At 35.4% G+C, this 24,339-nt stretch overlaps 1 protein-coding gene across 1 annotated transcript in view; it reads left to right on the top strand.

Moving 5' to 3' along the window:
* Positions 1 to 24,339, top strand: part of LOC145678345 (long-chain-fatty-acid--CoA ligase ACSBG2-like) — a 173,901-nt gene that overhangs the window by 137,588 nt on the left and 11,974 nt on the right. The window contains exons 5-12 of the mRNA XM_081748383.1: positions 6,391 to 6,727; positions 9,373 to 9,568; positions 12,040 to 12,141; positions 15,495 to 15,641; positions 15,914 to 15,982; positions 18,259 to 18,440; positions 19,389 to 19,554; positions 20,187 to 20,321. Of these exons, the coding sequence (XP_081604509.1) occupies positions 6,391 to 6,727; positions 9,373 to 9,568; positions 12,040 to 12,141; positions 15,495 to 15,641; positions 15,914 to 15,982; positions 18,259 to 18,440; positions 19,389 to 19,554; positions 20,187 to 20,321 (1,334 nt within the window). The remainder of the gene's footprint in view (positions 1 to 6,390; positions 6,728 to 9,372; positions 9,569 to 12,039; positions 12,142 to 15,494; positions 15,642 to 15,913; positions 15,983 to 18,258; positions 18,441 to 19,388; positions 19,555 to 20,186; positions 20,322 to 24,339) is intronic.

Raw genomic sequence — 24,339 nt, 5'->3', positions numbered from 1 at the left:
CATATTTCAGTTAATTCATAACATTGTCATCATCGTAGTGCCGAGACTCACTGTATTACAATAATCAGTAAAGCAATATACTTAGAATACTATGTGTGTGTGTGTGTGGGGGGGGGGGGAAATACCTATTTATGAAAGGTAGCTCCTAATTATATTCTGGTGAATTCGGTTCCAATAGTACTCGTATGTATATCTTTCCTAAACTGTCAATGACTAAAGGAACACGAATTCATCACAACGAACAGAAATGAACTCGATTCAGTAAAGCAGTGTTAACACGGGTCACCCTGATTTAGGGCTGACGCAAAAGCAACGCAATTACTGCAAAATTTTATAGATCAATGTCCATTGCTCCCATCTTGAAAATTTATGTATTCAATTCCCGATGACATTTCTTAACTTGCTGTCTTGAATATTTTAAATATTTCATGTTTATTAATTCTCCCATACTGAAAAGTAAATGGTTCTAAACTCATACTATACAAAAACATTAAACAAAACACTTTCCCGGCTCAGCGGCATCTTTCATGTTCTAAAAGCATGCTCGATTAAACTCGGACAATCCCTCGTAAGAAACGCATGTAACTTGGTCTCACGTGCTTATACTCGGATAGGCCTTGTTAAATTTTAGTGCAACGCTTTCACACACGCACGCGCGTGCGCGCGCAAAGGGAAAGGAAACTTGAAACAGAATTTGCATTAGTAGCCTCATATATGCTCTCAAGGTAGGCCTCAGCCAATTTGCTACCCGCCTTTCTTAGAGCAAATTTTATAAATCACTGTTTTAACTCTTGTTCCGGGGAGAAGGACTGCCGGTATTATTTTATTATATTATAGACGTATCATTTTGGTCTTCTCCGGGGGCACTTTCAGATCTCCGGGGGCAGTGCCCCCCGAAAAAAAACATGTCTGGAAGAAACACTGGTTGCACATATGGTAGAGCTGGCCCTGCTACTATACTCTCAATGTGTTACTGCTTCGTAGTCTTCGGGGCGCGAGTCTATCCAGGTTACGGGTTTGGTGGGTAATGAGTCTTTCTATGTGGATAATACGTAAATCCAGTCTGAGCTATTCCCTACCTCAGAATTCTCCCGAACAGGGTTTTATGCATTCCGCGCATATTTCACGTTACTCTTTAGGAGTGTCAATTTTATTATTCGTATATTTCGTAATTGTACTAATATGAAGTTTTACATTATGTAACTTCCCTTTATTCACTAGTTTCTTCGCTTCTTTTTGCGACCAAAAGATCTTGAGAATTGTGCAGACGGGGCTTCTAATTCCTTTCCTTGGCTACTTCAGATTGCTCGAACTCCGTGCTAAAGACTACGTACGCTTTACCGCAATCTCCCATGCCTAATGGTACGACTTACTCGCCCATTTGGGAGTCAGCCAAAGCGTCTCATCCCCTGGTAGGGTTGTCCGAACCTACCAAGTTCTAGATAACCCCGACTATTTCAAGCTTACGTGCTGAGGTACCTGCAATATGGTAGAGAAACTGTACACCGGTTTATCCCTCACGTTTTTTATTATAAAAGTCTTGATACAGTTTAAATACTGAATTACAAATAAGTAATGTCCCTAGATAATACTTTCTCGAAGTTGGACCTCCTGTCCAGAGCAGCGCGGAGATTGGAAAGGAACCTCTTCCTTGTACCAGCGCAGAGATGGGTTAGTGTGTCTTGCCCAATGCAGCACAGATTGGTAAGGAACCTCTTGCTTGTAGCAGCGCAGAGGTACAGTTAAGGAGTCTCTCTCTCCCTCCCTCCCAGAGCAGCTTGGAAAGAAAGGATGGGTTGCCACGTTAGAAGAACTTGTAGCTGTCATAAAAAAAAAAAAATCTTGAAACCCTACCGTATTTCACCGTGTACAGTCTTGAAAGGGTCATAAAACATTTTTTCCATCTTGCAAGAATTCGAACAGTGTCCAACTTTCTGGGACGTCTTCTTTGCTACCTGCTATCGCCCTCCCGCTGACATAGAGGAAAAAAGTTTCGCCGCTTCAGAAACAACGGATTCTTTTGGACAGAGAGGGGGACTGCGCCAAAATAAAAGTTTTTAATGAGGAGGTTAAATGTTTGTCCACTAGACTGCAGTACTGCATGGGTGGTGATACCTTTCTTGCTTACAAGTTGTAAAATGTAAACAGTAGATAGAAAGATCGGGTAGCAAGGTCTTTTTTACGACAGCTACAAGATTCATGTAAAGTGGAAACGTGGTCAAAGGAATTAATCAGTTGGAGACTCATGTCTTTTGTCCCTGTGCGTCCTATAGCCAGGTTGGAGGCGGAGCCTATGGAGGGGTTTGAATGGGTTCTTTCCTGACTCTTCCTGTACTCGTATTTCTTCGGACATGGTTGCTTGGTCGTCCTTGTGCATACCACAAACACGTTAAGTACGAAGTACCTCTCCCGAACCCAATAGTAAGTGCAAGTCATCATTTGTGTTTGCAGAGAAGCAAACCTCTCTGCCCTGGTAGAAATGCAATAGTTGCCTGCTTCCTCAGATTGTTCAAATTCCGTGCTGAGATACCACCTACACTTGGAACCATTGGAAGATTGATATACAACAAATACCTTCTCCGTCACCCCACCCCCCACCTGTGTCTATCGCTGAACAACGTAACTATAGGAAAGCACAATGTCTTTTCACAGCAATGTTTTCCTTCTCTCTAAATTGGATGTGATAAAGTAATTGCAGTGAGTTCTATATTGCGGAGGGACTTGACACACACACTCCCAATTTTGGAGTTTCTCCTTTCTCAGCATGGCCTTGGGACCGGCCATAGTGAGGTTTACGATTGACAGGCCCAAATACACATTTAAACCATTCGTTCTCTTTTGGTTGGAGGATTCTCTTGTATGATTATCCTGCGAAGTTTCGCCTGTTAGTGGTAGCTTATGTGCACGGCAGTTTTCTCGTCCACTTTGTTGAACTCAACGCTGATGTTACTTGCTGATTACATTCTTGATTAGCTTTACTTTAATGATACAAATTTTGCTCTTACACTGCTTCCTGATCAGTGAGACTAACTTTGCGTTGTAATGGGGTACAACAGAACCCTTCCAAAAGCGACTTAGTTTTGGGGGTATTTTCGTTCCGCATGAAAACACACTGCGCTGACAAACTCGCCAAAGGTCGGTAGATTTCATTCTGCTCCTGGGAAGGGGCGGGAAATTACGTTTTGTTGAAAGTACGCAGAACAGCCTTCTGTAATAGAGAATTTCAGGTAAGATTTCGTATTATTAAACTAAAAGTACAAGAAATACAAGGTGTCGCAGAAATATGCGACTGTTTTGCAATTGGAATAACTTTCGTATTTTTGAAAGTGCATTTGTTCAGTGAATTTCACATTTTGCCAGTATTGGTCACATCAGAAAAAGTTTTAGAACATGTCTTGCAAATATTCACAACTTTCAATATAATATATTTGTTTTTCACAGCTAAAGACTTGCTCTGAGAGTAGTACACCATATGTTGACAATTATTCTTAGAAGTGCACCAGATGTTGATAGTTGTTGTTGGAAATGCACAATATATTAAGTGTTATTGGCACCAGGAAACAATTTTCAAAACACAATTTAGGTATGGAAAAGAACGTTCGGCAAATGTCCTGAATTTGCATATACACATTGCTATAAAGTCTTGCTCTGTAGTTTTTCATGACATCACGAAGCATGTTTATCAGTATTGCCTGAATTTCACGTGTAATGGCAATCTTCAATTCCTGCAAAGTGCGTGGTTTATCAATGAAATTTTGATTTCAGATGACCCCACAAAAATAGTCATATGCACACATATTAGGTGACCGCACTGGTCAGGGGATCTCCACGAAGTGAAATTAGGTGTTTGGGAACGTGTATCTAAGCACTGCTTTGAAAACCACTGCTGTATGAGGGGGTGGGATTACCTTATCTTGCTGGAACCACACTGAGATTGGTAAGTCGCATTCTTCGAAATTTATATATATATATATATATATATATATATATATATATATATATATATATATATATATATATATATATATATATATATATATATATATAATATTAATATGCCATCATCAGACACATTATGAAATACAATTTCTAAGATTACAGCTTATATACTTTCACTTAAGAACTAAACTTTTAATTGGCACATCTGTGTATGAATTATTTTCACTTTTTGAAAACAAACTTTTGTCTATCTGCTGTTCAATACACCTATTTTTACCTCTTCTTTCTTCTGTTTATCCAATATCTTTCTCCATACATCATGTAGATTTAGTCCGCTATTCCAATTCATAAGTTTCTTGCTTCCTTCCTTTCTTATCCATTCTGCCTCTTTCCATTTTCTTATAATGCTTTTCTCTTTTTCCAGCCCCTCTACGCCTTCCCAGTCTTTCATGTCCTGTCTCCCTTACATGTTTATATATAGCGTTACTATCTCTCTTCAATCTAACGTCGTCCCTGCGCTGTTTAATCCTTTCTTGTAACCTCTTTCCTGTTTCTCCTATATAACTCATCACATTCTTTGCATTTAATTCTATATACAACCCCTTCATCACTTATTTGAATCTGTTACCTTCCTTTTCCTCGTTCGCAACGTATCTTTCTTTTACTTCCTTTTCTGTACGTTCTTACTCCTCCTTTTCTCAGAAAGTTTTTTAAGACTTCCGTTTTTTCTCCTATGCTCTCTATCCCGAACCATCTTTTCTTTTTCTCTCTTCTCACTCCCTTCTGCCTTCTGTCCTCTTTCTTGCTATTCTTCAGTCTATCCTCACTATACCCATTCTGCATTAATAAACTGTGAAATTGCTCTGTCTTCTTTTCTCTTCTCGTCATCACTGTCTATATTTCTATTCGTCTCTCCAGGTTTCTAATAAAGTTCCTTTTAGTTTCTTCATCACTTCTTCTATAGCAATAAATACCTGCTGAACAATTGTTGCCTATACCATGTTGTTTCGAATCTCCCTCCTACTTTCCTTATTGTCATATCTAAAAAGTTTTTTCCCCTCTTCCTCTAATTCTACCTCCAGGCTTATTACTTTTTATCTTATATCCTTCCCACAAATTGCTCGAACTGTCTCTTCGTTCCTTTCCAAATACCTAAGCAATCATCCACATACCTGCAAAACATAATCAGTCTTTCGCCTCCTTCCTCTTTGTTTCCATTTATTCATCACAATTTCTGATAACGCTGGGCTTAGTTTATATCCTATACTTAGTCCTTCCTTTATTTTCACTAATTTTTTTCCTATTGTACACACACTGTTCTCCCATATCAGTTTTAATGCTTTTATCACTTTTTCTTCCATTTCCTTATTGTTCTATTCTCAATTTCTTCTTTCAATACCTTCAAAATATAATACCTTCTTAAGCTGGGAAACATTGCTTTGACATCTACGCTAAACATCAGTGTTCTCTCCTTTCTTCTTCCTACTTTCTCTATCATCCTCTTGACTTCTTCTGTATTCTTAAATCTAGTACTTACTTGTTCTCCCCTTATTTCCTCTGCTATTATCTTAATTTCCTCTTCTAATGGTTGAAAGATATTCTTTCTGCAATCCATTACTGGTCTCAACTTTACCTCTTTTTTTGCGTATCTTCGGGAATCCTTTCATATCCGGAATTCTTCCTTTTTCGTCTAATAACTTTCTAAAGCCTGCCTGCCTTTGCATTCCTTATCTCCTCTTTTACTTCTTTAATCTTTCTCACCTATCACCTCGTATGTCTCGTCGCATAATTCATCTAATTTATCTTTGTACCATTTTTCTTCCATTACTACTACTGCTCCTCCTTTATCGGCTTGTTGTATAAGTCTTTCCTTCGTCTTTAGCTCTTCAATCCTTCTTTCTCTTTTGTAAGATTCCCTATTTGCTTCTTCATATTCTTCCTCACTATTGTAGCAGAAGAAAAGCTGTGTGTGTGTGTGTGTATTGTTTGCTGCTTTTATCATTATATTGGAAAATACGTTCGCTTGTGGGGGGGGGATATCTTGCACCGGGGCCCCAAAGTTATGCCACTGCGTATGGCCCTGTGTAAAGTCGAAGGAGATACTTTTTGATTACCACGGTAGAAGCGCGCTTCCTTCGGAAAAGCAATGTCTAGTCAGATAGCTCCTTTTTCAATTGGATATTAGTGCATTAGTTCTCATTGTAATCAGTCGTGATTTCAGAATATTTCCTTTTGGGTCGGGGAAGGGGAATTACCAAACTACTTATAATAGCCAACGCTGACTATGTATCTCGTCTGAAATCGATCCTAGGATCGCTATACGGGGAGAACTTATTCGATAATGTTGTAAATCTTTATCTGAATTGATCATTCTCTTCAGCACATTGTGTGTCTTTTGTATGTAGTTCTCTCTATGAAGTATTTTTATTTATTCACTTTTTTTCATTGCAGGTCCTGATCAAGTAATATTGACTTCCAATCTATATACAATCGAGCCAGATGGTGCTGTGAAATTAAAAGTGGGCGAGAGGGGAATGTCTGCTATTCCTCCCATTTCTGTTCCTGGTCTGGTCCAGCGTACAGTGGAAAAATACCCAAAGCATAAGGCGCTGTGCTACAGAGAAGATAAAAAGTGGAAGTCTATTACGTACAAAGAATACTATGATAATATTTGCACGTGTGCAAAAGCATTTATTAAACTTGGTCTGGAAAGATTTCATTCAGTTTGCATCTTAGGATTTAACTCTCCCGAATGGTTCATTTCAGATTTGGCAGCTATTTTTGCAGGGTAAGTGTGTACAATGATTGAAATACTTGTCCAAGCTCATACCCTACATTAAAGTTCGTAAGTGTCCATTCTAAATAAAATATCTGTTACTGATTATGAAATATGCACATTATTCAGCAATTAATTGGTAATCCCTTCTAACTTTTTTCTTCCAGCATTAAGTTATATCAGCTTTAGCGAATGATTAAGAGTTCTTGTTTTTCACGAAAACAGATTACATATTTCATACATTGCCAGAATACTCTAGATTCGAGTAATGGTTTTTGCTGTGCGTTCTCGTATTGGAATAGTGAAGTCCCAGTAGATGAGTAATTTGTGAGATGGAGTGTGGCAGTTCTCATTGTAGCTGATGGCAGAGCACGTTTTTCTATACGAAGCAAATGCAGGATTTGAACGTAAACTAATATCTGAACTGTATGTAAATATATTTTGCAGGCATCTGAAAATTACTTATAACATAATGTTGAACATAAGTCCTTTTCTACTACTAAATACTTCAGAGTTAAAAAACTTCTTTCTAGCACTACCGCCAGTTCACGTACCCAGAGTACATTACGGTTCGTTGATACCTTTACCCTCAATACATATAAAAAGAACTAACAAATGACAAAGTTCACACTGAGACAGTTTGCTTCTTTATTTTTTTTTAACAGTAGCAGACGCACAAACAGGGGAGGGAGAGGACAGTTGTATTGGATGATGTGGATATTGTAGAGGAAAAGGATAGGAAGATAACGTAGGTGATCAATACTCATTAGGAAAGGGAAAAGATAAGAGGACCGATCAGTTTTTGGATGCAGCATTCACTTGTAATTAGAAAGTTCATTCAGTATACATTTTCGGAAGCATAATGTCTTGTGCTGGTTGAAGCGTATATTCAACTGAATAAATGCAGGCAGGAGAAAATTAGGAAACTAACTAAATACACAGGAACTAACAGGTAATAGAAGAATTTCGAACTTCGTGTAGAGGAAGTTTGTAGGATATCTTTGAGAGCAGGGCTAAGAAAGTTTTAGCTCCTATAGTCCCCCTCCCCCTTGGATCCGCGCCTGCCTAAGTCTGATACATCGAAAAGAAATAGTTTCTTTTAAAAATTAAGTTGCGTGTATTAAACTTGATAACCAATCAGCCGTATGCATAAAACTTGTTACTTGACCAGAACGGCAGCATTAGAAATTGTGTGCAGAGTTTGAGAAAACTGAAGTGCATAGTTTTTTTTTTTCTCTATTAAAATCAGTGATTTCATTACATTATATTGTAGGATGTTAAAGTGGTGGAAAATTATTAGTGAGGATAATCTGGTTCCGCTGCTGCTTACTTGCTCGGATTATTAATATATTTGAATAAAGTACCGAATTTGTAATTTCGTCTTCTATGTTTGTGTAGGCAGTTTTCATATTGTTAATTACTGTTTACTTAAAGATTATCAAAATACTAGCGTAGAAAGTGCGATCAGATAACTATTACATAATGTTACAAATCAGGAATGCATTTTTCGATATTTTTCCCTTCGACAAAGTGTGAAATTATTTCGATACCTTAAATGTTAGGCCCTTTACTTTTGTACATACAAACGAACGGACAACCGAAACCAGTTTTTTCAAAAACGTCTTGAAATTTGTAAATCCATTAGCCAACTTACTTTAGTCACGATAAGGACCTATACGCCCATAATTGCTCGAAAGTTGAAAAATAATCTAACAATCTGATAGATATAATGTTTGAACGCTAAGCGGACCACAAAAAGCCATAAAAGGGGTAGATTCAATAAATTCCTCTTGAATTTTATTTTTCCGTTTAAAATCACTTGACTCCAAAACTACGTAGTATCATCTTTTAAGCTACGAAATTAAATAAATAAATAAAAACTACGTATATATGCAACATGTTAAATAAAACTTCTATGGCCCAATTGGTGACCTCTCACTCTTTTATCCGGCAGTAGTTTATATAATTTTTTGCTTCAAAATTTTTTAAAGAGCTTATTTAAAATAGGAAGTTAATTAAAACAGCGCACATTACTAGGACTCTAGGAGACCTTAAAATTCAACCGAATCGTGAAAACTGATCGACATTTACATTGTAGCACACTGCTCAATGAACCAGAAGTAAAATAGATGAGAAATCGTCCAAATTCATTTTTAGTTCAAATATTTGATAATTTGCGTGGTATGTTGATAAATAGTAACATAGCATTTTGAACTCGCAATTATGACTGAATTGAATCCTCTTTGGGTCATTATGATGACTGAATTGGAGGCTGTGTGGTGAGAAAGGGTCGTTCTGATGTAATCTTGCATGATGGTCTATGGAGCTGTCAACTGCACAGAATTCAAATTCCACGTAGTACAGAACTTTCATACAAAAGGTACTCCCGTCCGTGACACTGTTGCATAAGAATTAAAGCGAACTTAACGATACTGTGAAGACCTACGAAGATGTACTTCGGCATATTTTTGGAATGCCTAGTTGAAATTGAAACATCAATGAACCACGTACTACTTAGATCCTATAATTATGTAAACAAATACATGAAATTATTCAAATTGTCCGTAGGAATAAGTATTTGAACCTAAAATTTGATATTAAAAAATAATGTATGCTTCTAGTGTTGCATACTTAAATTCAGTTTTTGCTTTCTTTAGAGGATTTGCTGCTGGTATCTACACTACAAATTCTCCTGAAGCTTGTTTTTACTGTTTGCAAGATAGCAGAGCTAATATAGTTGTGGTGGAAGACAATAAACAACTTCAAAAGATCCTCGAGGTTAAGGACAAATTGCCTCATTTGCGAGCAATCGTTCAATATAATGGCAAGCCTGAGGTGGAAGGAGTGTACACGGTAAGTACTATATATTATATATATATTTCCTAAACAGAAAATACTTTAAATTCAACCTATTTTTTAGCAAAGATGTACTATACAATTTTCTTTTCTTAATTTTTGTCTTCAGCTGGATGACTGTTCATTTAAATTAAGATACATTAAGCAAGATTCATCTTGAATTCACGCAGCCTTAGCACGGAAATACTGGCACTTACATTTTTACAAATGTTTACACTTATTTTGTACTAAGGTCCTTTTGGTATTTATGTCAAACTTATTAAAACAAAGAGCAACAAGTATTTGTAGCATGATAGCAGCTCAACAGATAAGTGTCAAGAACTCGGATTGAAAAGGTTCGCGTTAAGAACCCTGGTTGAAGTGGCCTGGCTGGCTTCAACATTAATTCGCTGCTTACTACTATGAATGTTTGTTCAGAGATTGTAGTATCTTGTTCGAAACGCAAAAGAAGCGTAAACTGATTAAAATATAGCAGCTTAGTATAATTAAAAAGCCATATCTAGGCATAAAAATGATGCGCCAAATTAATTTTTAAATTTAGATTTTCTTTGTTTTCCTTATCAACTTACTAAATCCAAATTCAGCCCTTTATGTCCAAAAAGAAAACTATTATCCCCGTGCGAAGAACGGATATTCTGCTAGTGTAAAATATCTGTAAATATCAATTTTAAATACTAATGGTAACACTAATCTTGGACTCTGTATATTATAGGTTAAAATCGTGCTAAATAAAAATCTCTAATTCTTTACTCGTTCTAATCAATAGCAAACCACGTTCACGTCCCAGCATCATTATCCACTATAAAATAAATTGATATGAGGAAAAACCGGTCTTCGCGCCTATTAATTCGTCAATTACGAACCATTAATGAAAAATATACACAATATTCTACGCACTTTTTTTTGTCTATTTTCTCACATAATCGCATCTGTGAGGTACTTGTTCCACCGTACCATTCCCGATGCGTATTGCGTAGAAGGCGACCGGCTGATCACTGAATCAATGATGAACATTCTGCTTTTCAGTGTCGTTCGTGAACCTCTATCTTGCTAAGAACTTTTCCAATGGACCAAAAGTATGGTAATAACTGGGGCCAAGGTGTAAACTGTAAGGGTGATGCTCCATAGTTTGGATGAAGTTTGGAGATTTTGTTCGACGTACGGTTTGTGTTGTCATGAAAGAAAACCACAAAGCAGCAGGATATTCGGGATGTTTTTTCCTAGTGGCTGCTCGCAGATGAATGTGCAGCAGTAACGTTCTGCGTTGGTTTCACTCTTCGTAAAAATTCCAGTAGGAGTGGTCCCCGGCTCTTAAAACGTTGTGAGCATCAGTTTACTAGTCGATGGTGGGAATTTCTAGTTACTTGCTAGCCTATATATTTGCACACCATGCTCTGCTGTTTTGATTCGACAGTAATGCAGTATCCACGTTTTCGTTGCCAGTGACACCACCATTCGCATGGTATTTTGATGTTAAGAAGTTCAGAAACTCACTGACATAACGTCTTGCAGTTATCTCAATGAATCGTGAACAATTGTCTTTACATGAGCACGTCGATTCACTTTCACCATTCCGTTAACACACGTAATGTCCGGTGTCAGCGAGGAACGAGGTCAATCCAATCGCTCATTGTCCTAGACATTTTCTCGTCCATCGCTCTTTGCACCCCATTGCACATTTAGCACTGTTAAACCCATGGCCCCATACACCGGCCCAATTTCCTGTGGATATCTATGGCTGTGGTCCCTCCCCCTCATACCACAGAAAACGAGTAACACCTTGCTGCTCATATGGAATGGACTTCTTGAACACTCCGGCAGTCTTTGGCAACTGTTAACAGCACCATGCGGTAGGAAGAATCAGAAGTTATACGACTGATGTAGTAAGCCTTTCTTGGAACAGTCTCACTGTCAGTGTATCTAGATTTTATTAAAATGTATTATACTCTCTGAAAAAAGGAACACAAAGGCTTTTCGATTTTTCTCTTATATTACAGAAATACCTAAATATTAACCCGCTCGGGCCTGGTGGTAACATGTGTGTGTATATTATATTTCAAGGTGAATATATTTACTGTAGAACATGTAAAATGGCTGATGTTGAAGTCTTGCATTCTTTGAACTTGCTAAATCATTTTTCGCTATTTCTGTTGTGCTTTCATGTTAGGAAGCTACGCATAGTTCTTGTGAAGTATTTGTAGGCGCTATAACGATGAACAGAGCCACGATCAGATTTTAAATAGTTATGGCTCTTGGCGTATTTTGAAATAATTAAATTGAAATAATTCAGTTTAAGTTGCACTTAAATAGTCAGCTTTAAATCTACAAATTGTATGCTAGAATCATCTATTGGAATCAGCCAGGCAAGCAGGAAGGTAGCAACACCTATTAGGTTGATTGTACTATTAGGAATTAGCATTACTTAGACTGACATGTTTTGTATTAAAAATAGTGTTTTTCTTTTTCAGTGGAGTCAAATTATGGAAATTGGAAGTGCTGAATCCGATACAATTCTGCACGAAAGATTAAAAAAGATAGCCATAAATCAATGTTGCACCTTAGTGTATACTGTAAGTAAACTGTTAAAGATAGCATGCCTTTCAGTTAAAGCACGAATTTGGTAGTCATATAATTTCATTATTTCCGTAACATTTTATGTATAAAAACTTAATATTTCGAACTAAACGTCTGACTTCTAAGAGTTCTACAAGCTTATTGAGAGGTACTAAGAGTAAGTTCAATATGTATTAGAATAGTTACATTTAAAACCTAAGGTGCTTAAACTTTCTTCTTTATATCTATATACATTTAAGTAAAATTACGAACAAATATATCAGAGGTTAGTACTTTCTTGGATCATAATGTAATTTTTATGCTATTTAGAATGAAAGATCATAGACTTCAAGTAGTCTGATTCAGTTTTCGTGTTTTTAACATTTCACTTGAAGAGTGAATTTTAATTTGAATTGTAGTCAGATCAATCGTTCAATTTAGATTCCTACGTCTAACGATTTTCACACATCAATTGCAAAATAATTAGGTATAATTAAAGAAGATAGAAATAAAGCACAGAGTAATATATGAAATAGAATAAAAACTCGAACTATAGTAAAAGTTTAGTGGTTTAGGTAGCTCAACACCGATAAATATATTTGAAACAAAAGCAGTGAACAGGCTCCTTAAATTTCAGTAACTTTCATTGATGTGATGGTAGAATAATCATTACCATTATTTCTCATTAGGAAAGAGGGATTGCGAATTTAGGTTAGACACATCCAAGAAGCGGAGACTAACAAAAACAACCAGGTTCTCAGATCAAAGCTATACTTCCAAATTTCAGTAAAATTAGAAAACATTTATTTGTCTTTCTACTCTGAACTCGAAAAATGTCACTAAAGTATTTAAAAAAGCTGGGGAAAAATCAGTTTCTTTGCAATAACGTACTGCAGAATTCACTAGATTTCACAGGGTAGAATTAAAAAGTTAAAAACCGTTAACGTCATTTGGAACGAGTAGTTTACTCTGAAATTAGTGTTACAAAATATTTTGAAATTGTCAACCCTGTAGCCAGCAGGATAATAATAGTTTAAGATCTGGCTACGATCGGCTGAAAGCTTTGTTAAATGTTAAGTCGAGTCATAAATAACTTTCGATGCAGCTATTGTTCGTATCTACCCACAATGAGTCACAGGAACAAACTAGTTTTTGCTTTCACTAAATAGATAAAGATTCAGTTAGTCTTCTGACAGCTGTTTTGTGTGATCCATGTTCGTGTTGTTACTAATCTCCAGAATGAAGTGAAAAAGTGTATATTCGTCATGTGGTTCTTTGGGAATTTAAACAAGGCAAGTGCTAAATCGATAGCTGAAAAAATATGAAGTGTATACGGTGAATGACTAAACTGATCATGCTATTGATTAGTTTGCCAAATTCCGTTCTGGAGATACAACCTTAAAGAACAAGGGCGGGGCGTCCTCCTGAACGTGACAACAACCTTTTAAAGGCAATATTGAAGCAAAATCCACGTCAATCAAAATGGATATAGCAGAAAGATTGAATACATAACTGTTTGTCGCCACTTGGCAATTAAGGAAATTTAGCAAGACAGTATGGGTACCTCACAATCTCAGTGAACGAAATAAAGACCGCATATCACTCGCTGCAAGTCTATTCTCATGGGTAAAAATAGTTTTTTAAACACAAGATTATAACAGGCGATGAAAAATGGGTTATGAATTACAATGTAGTCTGCAAAATAGGCCATAAGGATCAATCACCCTTACCAGATCAGAGGTAACATTTATATATATAAAAGGTGTTAATATATAGATATATATTAAAAGGTGTTAATGTACTATAGACAATCTGTACGCCGTGATTCCTCACATCAAAATAAGCAAAATAGTTCATATGGACCTATTGCGAAAAGAGCATAATTTGAGCTAGGGCTATCTAAAATCGCGAAAAAGTTAAATTGCAACAGGCCCTATTTCGAATTTCAGAAACTGTGGATGGTGCTCCTTATCAGCGTAAAGGAAGTCATGCATACACAACCCAAAAATGTATATTACATCAATGGCTGTACAGGGTATAATTCTCAAATATGCTCTCAATAGTTTTCAGATATACCCTGATTTCAAGGAGTGTCCAAAGTAGGGAGGAGGTAAGCCTGAACAACAATCGACATCCAGTGCTTTGGAGGGAAGGTGTTAGGAACCGGCATCTGTTTGTTTGTTTGTTTGTTTGTTTGTTCGGAATAACGTGTGATGCGATGTATTTCGTCACGGTATATTTCAAGTTTTCTTCATTTATAAGCGTGAAAGAAAACATCGCAGTATGCGTTTTCCAGAGTACGAGAGATCGTGCTGTTGACGACCCTTAACACTTCAGACGTCTTCACTGCTGTCAAGGCTTATCGTATGCCTACTTTGGACCAGTCAGTCAGCGCATCTCTCAAAATTCGGTTGATGGCATGCCTGGGTATTTCACCTTGCAGGGAATACTCCGCACACCCATTGAACATTAATGAAATATGTATTTTTGGATTCTGTATTCGTGACTTCCTTTATGCTGATAAGGACTACTACTTCGATTTGTCGAATTCGAAATGGGGCCTCTTGAAATTTGGCTTTTTCGCGATTTTGGACAGCCCTAGTTCTGAAACTACGCACTTTTCCCCACAGGTCCATAGGAACTTTGACTTATTTTGATGTGAGGAATCACCTCTTACAGTTTGTCGGTATGGTTCATTAACACCCTGTGTATATATTTATTTTATAATAATAATAATAATAATAATATAAAATATTGCGTGTATGGTGGGATTGTCCAGGTATAATTAATCACAAATTGTTGAAGCTAATTTAACTATTGCGGGTACATAACGTTCAGCAGCTGTAAAGAGGAAAAGAAATTCCATGAAGAACTTGATACACTCGTCAATCGCAAGTCATTCTTCTAAACCACAATGCGCGATCACATACACCAAGGGTGGCTCAAGAAGAAGAAGAAGAAGAAATCTTTGTCTTTCTGCCACACCCATCATACTCCGAACCTTGCTCCGACAGACTACCACCTTTTCGGTTTCTTAAATTTTTTGAATGGAAAAACCTTCAGTTCAGAAGAGCAAATCAACCAGGCTGTCGAAAATTTCTCCCAGTCCAAACCAACCACATTTTACAAGAAAGGAATTAATAAACTGCCAAGATAATGAGAGGCCATACATAATAGTGGTGAATACATAATAAATTAATATAATTTTGTTATTTAGTAATAGAAGAATGTATGTCTAATAAGAACGAAAGTTATGATTCCAACTATTGTTTTATCCCCTTACGAAAATTGTTTCTTCTGTATAATTAAAATAATGCTGTAGTATTATTAATATTTACTATTCTCTGAGTAATTTAATCTTACTTTTCAGTCTGGCACCACTGGAAATCCTAAAGGCGTAATGTTAAGTCATGACAATTTAACTTGGGACGCTGCGTCCATTGCGTCGTACTTAGAAGGAAAAGAATCAAAGGAAGTGATTGTCAGTTACCTTCCACTCAGCCACGTTGCGGCGCAGGTAAGTCAAGAACTTTTAAAAGAATTTTACTGTTTTTATGGATCAAATTTTTAATGCTAGCTTTTCCAAAGTTAGTAAGTTACTTTTAAGCGTGGATTCTAACAGTGTTCTAAAATCCAGCTATTAGAATTTATCATAATTGTTTTGCACTCTTAAATAATTTCACAATAATAAATATCTTGCATTATAAACTATAAAATATTTACATTACTGATCATATAGCAACTATTAATTTGAAATATTTATAATTTGCTTGCAACATCTACTTCCAGGTAGTGGATATTTATACAGCAATAACAATGGCAGCGACAATCTATTTTGCAGACAAGGATGCACTTAAGGTAAGTTGTCCATTACGGCCCATATTTTTCTACGCAAAAAACAAAGGCAAAAAAATCGTTTAAAAAAAATCCGGATTTGCTATTATGTAATCATGATCACTTAGGAATATTTTAATTTCTTTTGGATTGAGCTAAGTTACAGTAAATGTAAATTTTAAATATGAAATGCACAAATTGATTTAACCAGTACTGATAAATCTCTTTAAAATCTATAGTATTTCCCTACATCGTAAGTATTACAATGTGGAGACGTGTCTGAATCAGCGTTTAACGAAAAAGTCCAAAAATGATTTTACACCAATCGGTAGATCTTATGTTGAACAAAGTTATATGTACAAATTTAAAAGTTCATGCAAAGTTTCCGAGAAAATCTAGGAAAACTGTTTGTAAACCTAAAAATTCATGCTGTAGGAGAATTGTGCCACTTAATGAGGTGAAAGTGATATTGAAATATACTCTTCATTAAACTGTTCATTATGACACTTGCAAGATTTAAATCCATAAGATACTTATTGTTTTAAATTATTAATTCCTAAATTTTAATTTCTGTTTAACTAAAATATTGTCCAAAGATAAGACATACATACATCGATAGATTGTATCGAACTGAACAAAATGACGTACATTTGAATAAATTCTCATGTGTAGTTTCCGAAAAAATCTACCAAAACTTAATTTTTATGATTCTCAAAAGTATCGTTCGTTGCCAATCATAAGCGAGTTTTTTTCTTAATTTTCCTCGAAGAAAATTACGTACTAAGTTATATAGAGCAAAATATTTATTTGTTGAACAAATTCCCATTGCCATTTTACACAGGGAAATGTTAACAAAAGGAAAACAGAACAATATCAACAAAGTGTGTAAAGGTAATATTTCGTCAAGACTTCTTTAATTGCTCTTTCAAACACCAGGTAGCTCGAAAAAAAAAAAAAAAAAAAAAAGTCCATCAGTTGTTACTTGTTACAACAGTTCGGTGAGAGAGAGAGAGAGAGAGAGAGAGAGAGAGAGAGAGAGAGAGAGAGAGAGAGAGAGAGAGAGAGAGAGAGAGAGAGAGAGAGAGAGAGAGAGAGAGAGAGAGAGAGAGAGAGAGAGAGAGAGAGAGAGAGAGAGAGAGAGAGAGAGAGAGAGAGAGAGAGAGAGAGAGAGAGAGAGAGAGAGAGAGAGAGATAATTGCCAACCTAGGGCGGACAAGATGGAATAGGTGGGTATTCAGAGTTATGTGAGAAGGGACACGTAAAGATAGTTCCTGAAGTAATGTTCCCTATCGTAAGTTTCCATTAACTATTTTATGAAGAAATTTTGTCAGCCCCCGGTGTCTGGATATTAAGATGTCACAAGAGTTTCCTCCTTAGATAATAATCAACGTGCAGGAACACGAAAATGTACTATAGCAATAAATTGAGAATAAAATAAAGTCTGCAGAGATGTGTAGGTGCTGCCATGGCCAATATGGGAGAGCAGTATTCGATCTTGAGCGCTATTCGAGTTTTATAGAAAGTTGCTGATGTCACAGCGCATATCCAGTAAATCGATTGCTGTTAACTAACAGATTGTTTCTTGTCTTCTAACTCATACGTGTTCCTTTATGCAATATTAAATGTAATTTTTCACGCCCAACGGTGCCTAAAATTAGCCAAAGTATAGTTAATAATCTTAAGTACTTCAATTGTGGGCAGGTCACTTGCAACAAACGGAGAAGTTTCCATGCATTTGACTACCAACTAATTTCTTCGTCTTGACATAATAGTTCCCAGATTCTGTACCATTCATTAGTTCTCTCCCTGCAGTGGCAGCTCTTGAGGGAAGTCACTTCGTTAAAAATTACATTTTTGTAGCTATAAGCTAGAAATTCTTATACACAAAAATTAAAACATTTAGGTAAGTTGTCTTCTAGTTTGAAGCGATGAAGGTTTAATTTTGACCGGTGTTGACTTATCTCAAGAGTCGCCACTGCTCGTAATATAATTTGTTTCAAGTGTCCTAATCAGTTATTTTACTTCTATATTTTCTCCCATACGAATTAGTTTTCCATTCGAGTCACACTTTTCTCCATCTCCTCCAAGAAAACGATTAAACCAGTTTTTGTTTCATGTTTATAAGATAGTGATTGTAGAGTTAGTTTTAGTACACTTTAAACTACAGATAGTGCTAGGATTATTTATATATTTGCAAAATCCTAAATAAAACGTTAAATGCCACAGCAAAATAGAACCTGTTTTATCTTTCATACACGTGTAAGTACACTCGTGTATACTGAATTTCAATTTATTTGTAGGGTTCACTGGTGAACACATTGAAGGACGTCCATCCGACCAGGTTTCTTGGTGTTCCTCGTGTATGGGAGAAAATCCATGAGAAAATGGTAGAAACTGCAAGACAAAGTTCTCCATTAAAACGGAAAATTGCAATGTGGGCCAAAGCAAGAGGTTTAGAATACAGCATGAACAGAATGATGGGGTCAGTATAATTGTTTCACGTAGCATACAAACTGGTTTTTCCCCGATATCCAGTAGTTCGTCACAATTTATGTACGTAATATGAAATGAGTTTAAGAACTCGTATTCCTTGCTACTATTATTATTATTATTTTTTAAATCTTGAATCAGACAGGTTTTGCCAATTACTTATATAGCCCATCCCTTGTTCGATTTTTTGACAGCAGTCAAGATTTTCACATAAGTACTTAAAATTTCTTGTAAATATTGTTTAAACGTCTGATGTTATTTAATTTTATAATTAAGTAAATATTAAAAGTTTTTAAAATTGTAATTGCAAAAGTGCTTTGATTCTAAACTAGTTAAGATTTTGACAGTTCAGTTTGTCTAAGAGATCAGAAGAGATTTCTCCCCCCAAATTTTCTTGATCTATTGCATTTTACCACAATGAACATTCATTAAAGTTAAAACTATAATATATGTTAAGTACACGAATAAATTAATTTGATTATATGCTATTGATGAGTTATCTAGAGAAGCTATTTAATTTACTCCATAAATTTCTTTCCTAACCTAATTTACACCAAACTGATCTATAGAAGTTATTATCGTTGCTATGGATTGCTTTCTTGGTTTAATTTGTTTTTAACACTTTTGATTACCCATTGTTAAATAAAAGATTAGTAATCCAGTTGCTAGTTAGCAAGATTTACTACGAAATTAGATTCTATAGCTTTTAACGGGAGTTTCCATATTCAGAAGAATCAAAATTATTACACACACAAATCTTAGTACATGCTACATTATAGTTTTGACTGAGATATGGTAGTAAGTCTTATTACCAGTTGGAGTAACTGTTTCTTCAGAAAATGTATATTAAGTTCAGTTTGTATTACTAAATTATACACTCAATTCACGAAGGAAACCAAATTCAGTCTGAGAAACATCTAATTTATTTTTTATTTTTCAGACGTGAAACTGCATCACTAGGATATTGCCTAGCAAATAAAATAGTTTTTAAGAAGGTGAAAGCTGCACTTGGGTTAGACAGATGCGAATCATTTGTATCAGCAGCGGCACCTATATCACCAGATGTTGTAAAGTTCTTCCATAGTCTTGATATTCCAGTTGTGGAGGTAAGTTAACATACTATTTATAATATCAGAACGCTTCTGCTTTTCTGATACTTAAGAACTCGCTGAAAACTAAAATAGTGAAGTGAGTGTATACATATGAATCAGTTTTTAGCTTTATTAAAAGTAACAAGTTGAGCAAAGCAAAGAACAAGATATTGAAAAGCAAAATCGTTCAAGTATACAGTATTTGTTTCTGCTACTCACTGCAACAAAATATTTGTAATATTAATATTATTTTCATTTGTAACTTTGACTATATGTATGTTCCTTTTTAATATGTTATATACTTTTTCCGTATTGTATACTCAAATCAATGTTATTATTTTATTCTCATGACTGGGTGTACTTTGAGATGTACTTGAGATGATAATTATGCTTATTTGTTTTTTCATTATGATTTTCATTGTATGTTCATCTGTAATTTTTTTTTTTTTTTTTTTTTTTTTTGTTTGTTTGTTATGTTTCATTTTTGTTTAAATGTAAGCGCCCCCAGATTTGTATAATCCTTCTTGGGGGTACTTTGTGGCTGTAGCTGTTTGTCCCTAATAAACATTTAAACATTAATAATAATATAAATTATTCTGTTTTGTTAAGGGAAACTTTATTAATTTTTAAATCTTAATTCACAATAGGCTTTCGGAATGTCCGAAGCGTCAGGTGCCCACACAGTTGGAAGCCCATATTCATTCCGAATTGGAAGTGTTGGGAAGACGTTGCCAGGAGCTTACACTAAAATCTATGAAGAGGATGCCACGCATCAAGGAGAGGTAATTTAATTCAATAGTAAGGTTACGGTTTTGGGAGACAATTTCGTCGAACTCAGGCTTCCCCTCCTTTTCTTCTGATGCCAGACAGCAAAGTTTACAGAATTATGCATGGTTTTAAAACATTGATGTAACTTATGTAATACGAGTATAACAGTAGTCAGCGCCTACCGACTGACCTACTTCCTGTATTCCCATTTTCAAATTTACTTTACATGCGTAAACATCTGACTCAGCTCTTTTGAAATTCTGGCACACACTCACTGCAGATTCTTTTGGGCAGCTGATATCAAGAAGTGTACTTGTAGAGAAATTCCTAAGTTAACTAACGGAAGGAACCATGAATTACGGGGTGGCTCTATTGTATCCGAATGGGATTGCGAATGCGAAGTTTCCAATACGTGTAAATGAATTGGAGTGTCTCCAGTAGATTCGAACTGTGTAAACCTACAAAAACTTGCGAATGGAAATGATCCCAACATACTGGGATTGTTCGAAATGGTGCAAATGAAGTGTAGTATGTATTTGAAGCAATGCAGTTTTCAGCGCGGGAAAGGCTTCAGGACGTCTTAATTTCTCTCTTCAGAAAACTTAAGACCCTACAAACAAAATATAAATTCCTTAATCAGCAAAAAATTGTTTGTTCTGACAGTAGCGGAATACGGCGAAAAAAATTTAAATTGAATGTTTCTTGTTAAGTGCTAGTATGTTACAGCTTTTCCGAAAGCTTAAGATATGTAATTCACATTAGCAAATTTTCGGATCTAATGTAGGCAGCTGAGTTCGCATTCGCAGTCTGTTCCACTGGCCTTAGTAGTCTACATATCAGACTATCAGTGCGTCCTATTGCTCGAAACTTTGTCTTGTAATACTAGTATGAGACTTTTAAAAATAAAACTTTTTACAATTGCATATAGCATAAAACCATGACAAATAAGATATATCAGCATCAGTATTATTTCAGTGTTTGCTTCATGGTATTTTTCGACTTAAAAAACTAATAGCTTCAAGGAACGCTTCAGATGAGCAAGCTGAGACAGTAAGAGATCTGCGGGAGCTATCAGAACATACCGAGAAAAAAAAGCACCAGTCGACATAAAACCAACAGCAACAATGTACGCCAAGGTATATAACTGTTAAGATTTCTACCTGCATATATCCTCTCCCCCTACTCGTAAGTTCTTCACTACTTATTTTGTAAAATCACTTAGTTTTTATTTACAAAACTCAAAATTATATAGTGCTTTATCTATTCTCGGTGTTAATTCATTCCCCAATACGAGCGTGTCACTTTTACTTACACTGGCTTCTCATAAATTGCGTATTTGATATATTTTCCTAAATTTTAACTAATATTACGATCAGTGTAGTAAAAATTATCTCTATAAGAGTACCGTATACGCTCGCGTAATGTTCACAATTTTTTTTTTCTTACGCGGGTCGGGTCAAATAACGCACAATTTTGACTTTTTTTTTTTTTCTCGAAGTAAATTGAATTTTGTACTTCCCACATAATGTCGGTAAATAATTAAATGAAAAGCTTAAAATTATATTTTATACAAAATAATCCAGTTATTTTGTATAATTTATTCTAAATTTTTAAATAGTGTCTGGTTCCAGAAGTACGAAAATTCGTACCGTATTAGAAATACCACAAGACGTCACTTAATTTTCAAGCTGTGATTGATTTTTAGGGTGCGGACATTATACGAGCGCGAACATGACGCGATCGTATACGGTACTTTTTTTTCTTTTTTTTTTTTTTTTTCCCTTTGTGTTACAGCTCGATGACTGTTTCGATAGTCAGTCAGTGTTTGTATAAGCAAAGAATCTTGGAAATACATCAATGATACCAGGTTGTGTAACGATCTGAAAACCGATAGTTTCAAATCTTGTTTTGATTCACATTGTGATTGATTGTTTCATTTTATTCTAAATACTTGTTCATTTAATTTTAAGCTTATTGTTACTAAGTTTAATACGTTACTATTAATTTACAAAACAAATTTTATTAAAACGAGTCTATGAATTAGTTTTCTGGGATGCTAAATGAATCACTGGACGGAAAGTGCTTTAAATTCTGTATATATGCATTTTTTTTTTTTTTTTTATCTTATTGATCGATTGATGGATATACAAAAATACAGTGAAAGTTGATGAATGTAAAACTGAATTAATTCGACGTTTAAAGCAATTTTAAGTGGTGTTTAATCGAACTGCCATAAAATATTGAAAATTATATTCTTTTGTGCATTAAATAAATGTAAACGGTAAGATGTGTTTGTGGAATATCGTTGAGATGTACCATAATATGAATTGCTAAGAGCCTAGCCCCGCCTACTTTCGTATCCCAGATGATTCCCAATGTTAAATTAAGTTAGATTTTGTATGAAATAACTATTTTATTAAATAATGAGTTTCCTGAATCTAGAAGGCTAATATTACAGCTTATGTTCAAACTACGAGATGGATGTCTTTTAAATACGTATTCTTAGCCATTATTATACAAAGCTCCGCAGTCATGTACCAATACGTCGCTGTCTTAAAGTAATGAATGAGTTAAATATTATAAATAATTGAAGTATATACGTCGAATTCTTGGTAGTAAATGAAATAATCAAGGTACTTGCTGTAGGAAGTAAAATGGTGCTAAGATAACTGATGTATCCTATAATCCGGATCGGTTGAAAGCACAGCTGTAATATAGCTCTTGTATCGTGGTAATTGAAGTAAACATTAATATTTGGAACTGAGATTTGGAATCTGTATGACTATTATGTTAAATGCTGTGAATCTGCTTCCACGCATGATATCCGGACCTGCTCGACTGGTGATAATTGGAATGGAAGTCCGAAATACAATTTATAAATGTTAAGGTTTTCTTAGGGTAACGAATGACTGTTACTATAGAAATAAAATGGGTAGTACTATTGAAAGTGTTTTAGAAAATTACCCCACAGTTGTTTAAAAAGTATAGAGCCTTTGGAGCTAGAAATTGAATATTATGAAACCACATATCCGCCACTTTGTTCGATGACCTGTTATTTATCCGGCAACACTATATGCCGTCTGCAATCTCGTCGCTATAGAACTTCTGTGGTTTCTGATCAAAAACTTGACATGTGATTTTTCACAGGCTTCTTTTGAAACTAACTAAACACTATTCAGGAAGTATCTGCAGAGTTCGAATCAAATGATAATCTGACTGCTGAGAAGTTTTAATGCGTCCACCGTATGACCCAAACTTAGCAAAGTTTTCTCAGTTTCAAACGTCGTTAAAGATATATGCAGTATGACATTATCAACGTGGTGTAAGACAGTCTGTTGAACGATTCGTCAGTTTGTTTGAACTGGAAGGTGCACTCGCGCTCTTTGTCAATAGTACAGATCCAAGTAATAGTCCTATCTATAGCTCATGATGCACGATGGCCTTCTAAACATGTAACATAAAGTTCTTGGGCGGTAGTATGAGCTTTGCCATACTGTGGAGTTTCTCCTCGCTTGATTTTTTTTTTTTTTTTTTTTTTTTTTCACACTGTTGTAATAGTTTACGGCGGCCGCTACGTTCACTGGACTTCACTTCGCTGAACTTGTGAGGTGACGTTGAGGATCGTGCGTTTGCGACTAGTAACACCGTTGAGTTACGACCCGGAACCGTGGTACGATTGAAATGGTAACATCGGGACATGTGGAGGTATATTTAGTGTGGAAAATAAAATTAGTTTAGTTTTTTCTTTTTCTCAATTTCATTGTACTTTCATTCATACTTTTTCTGTGATTAGGGACATTTGAATGGAATACCCTGTATTATTTATTATCATTAGGTTCTAACTTACGTACAGTATATTAAAAAGTTAGTTATTTTCAGTTTTAGGTTTTTTAATGTATTAACTGTTTTGTGAACGTCTTATAAATGTTACCAGTACCGTAAATTGAATAACTGAAGCCAGGTCAAAATATTGTTTTAATTATCCTTTTTATTAAAAAAAATCTTATGACACACTAACACAATTACCACATG

Source organism: Thermobia domestica, chromosome 2 (genome assembly GCF_964235325.1).
Source record: "Thermobia domestica chromosome 2, izTheDome1.hap1.1, whole genome shotgun sequence".
Lineage (NCBI taxonomy): Eukaryota > Metazoa > Arthropoda > Insecta > Zygentoma > Lepismatidae > Thermobia > Thermobia domestica.
Note: the sequence above shows the minus strand (reverse complement) of the source record. Positions and strands in the feature narration are given on the sequence as shown.